Source organism: Ailuropoda melanoleuca, unplaced genomic scaffold, assembly GCF_002007445.2.
Source record: "Ailuropoda melanoleuca isolate Jingjing unplaced genomic scaffold, ASM200744v2 unplaced-scaffold801, whole genome shotgun sequence".
In the NCBI taxonomy this organism is placed as follows: domain Eukaryota; kingdom Metazoa; phylum Chordata; class Mammalia; order Carnivora; family Ursidae; genus Ailuropoda; species Ailuropoda melanoleuca.
In genome coordinates this window covers 1-1,106 of record NW_023253337.1, presented here as the reverse complement: position 1 = coordinate 1,106, position 1,106 = coordinate 1, and the positions used below count along the sequence as shown (strand labels likewise).

Below are 1,106 nucleotides of genomic sequence, written 5' to 3'. Positions count from 1 at the left end.
TGGAGGTCTGCAGCATGGTCAATAAAGTCTGACATTTCTGACTCAACGCATCCACTTCGAGGTCTTTTTCTTGAATCATGTGTGATAAATTTTGAATCATTTCTCTAAACATCTCCTGACCACTATGTTCAATTCTCATGGACAGTTTCCAATTTTCCTCTTGCACNTTTTCCTCTTGCATCCTCTGGAGCTCTGCTTCTTTGGCAGCAAGTCTCTCTGTCATTTTGTGATACTCCCTTGTCAGATGGCTATTCTCCCTCGTTTTCTCATTTAAGTCAGCCAACACTTGGTCGCTTTTTGAAGCGCTCTCTTGCAATTGCTGCTGAAGTCGCTCCACATCCCCATGGTGGCGGTGAGAAGCTGCAGAGATTCTACTAGAAAGACCCTCGATCTCCAAATCCTTCTGCTGGATAATCTGAGTTAGTTTACCAATCTCCTCTTTGGACAGCCGATCGAGCTGTTCGGTCAATCGGATGTTCTGTTCAGTTAGGAGCTTCATCTCCAGTTCTTGCTCTTTTATTCCTTGGACTGATCTTTGAGTTTCGGCTTTAGATGGATCAAACTTCTCACTTGCGTTCTCTCCAGGAAGAGGCTGACTGCTTGTGACTTGAACATCANTGTGACTTGAATGTTGTCACCGTGCTCTTCTGGAATGTGCTGGCTTTTGTCAGGCAGCTGGGCTTTCATTTGGTCTATGGTGTCTTGCAAATTCTGAATCTCCTGGTCTTTGGCTGAAAGGAGCTGAGCGCGTTCAATATGCAGCTGCTCCTGCTGGGATTGAAGATGGTCCACTTTCTGTTTCTGCTCCTGCAGAGACTGAAGCAGTCCTATCTTCCTCTGCTGCTGGTTGTGAATGATCTTCTGTTGTTCCTTTATTTCCTCCTCGAGGTCATCTTTTAACTCATTGAGTTGGAAGACTTCACACTCCAGTTCGAGGATTTTAGGGTCAACCACAGGTACAGGACGACTCTGTTGTCTCAGGCGCTCCAGTTCTTCTTTCAGATGACGATTTTGGGCGCTCAGGGAGATGAGACACATGTCTTTGTCCTCCACAGTTTGCTCTAAAAGGTCATTGCTTCTTGAGGCTTTTTCTTTAATGACCTGTG

The 1,106-nt window shown here is 45.6% G+C and overlaps 1 protein-coding gene across 1 annotated transcript; it reads right to left on the bottom strand.

The window, feature by feature from the left end:
* Nucleotides 1–4: 4 nt before the first annotated feature.
* LOC109488753 (thyroid receptor-interacting protein 11-like) lies at nucleotides 5–1,095 on the bottom strand (the record flags this gene model as incomplete). The annotated part of the gene is made up of 2 exons (XM_034653357.1): nucleotides 5–592; nucleotides 625–1,095. Coding segments are annotated over 2 exons (1,059 nt in total), but the record flags the coding sequence as incomplete, so codon positions are not given.
* Between the last annotated feature and the right edge of the window lie 11 nt (nucleotides 1,096–1,106).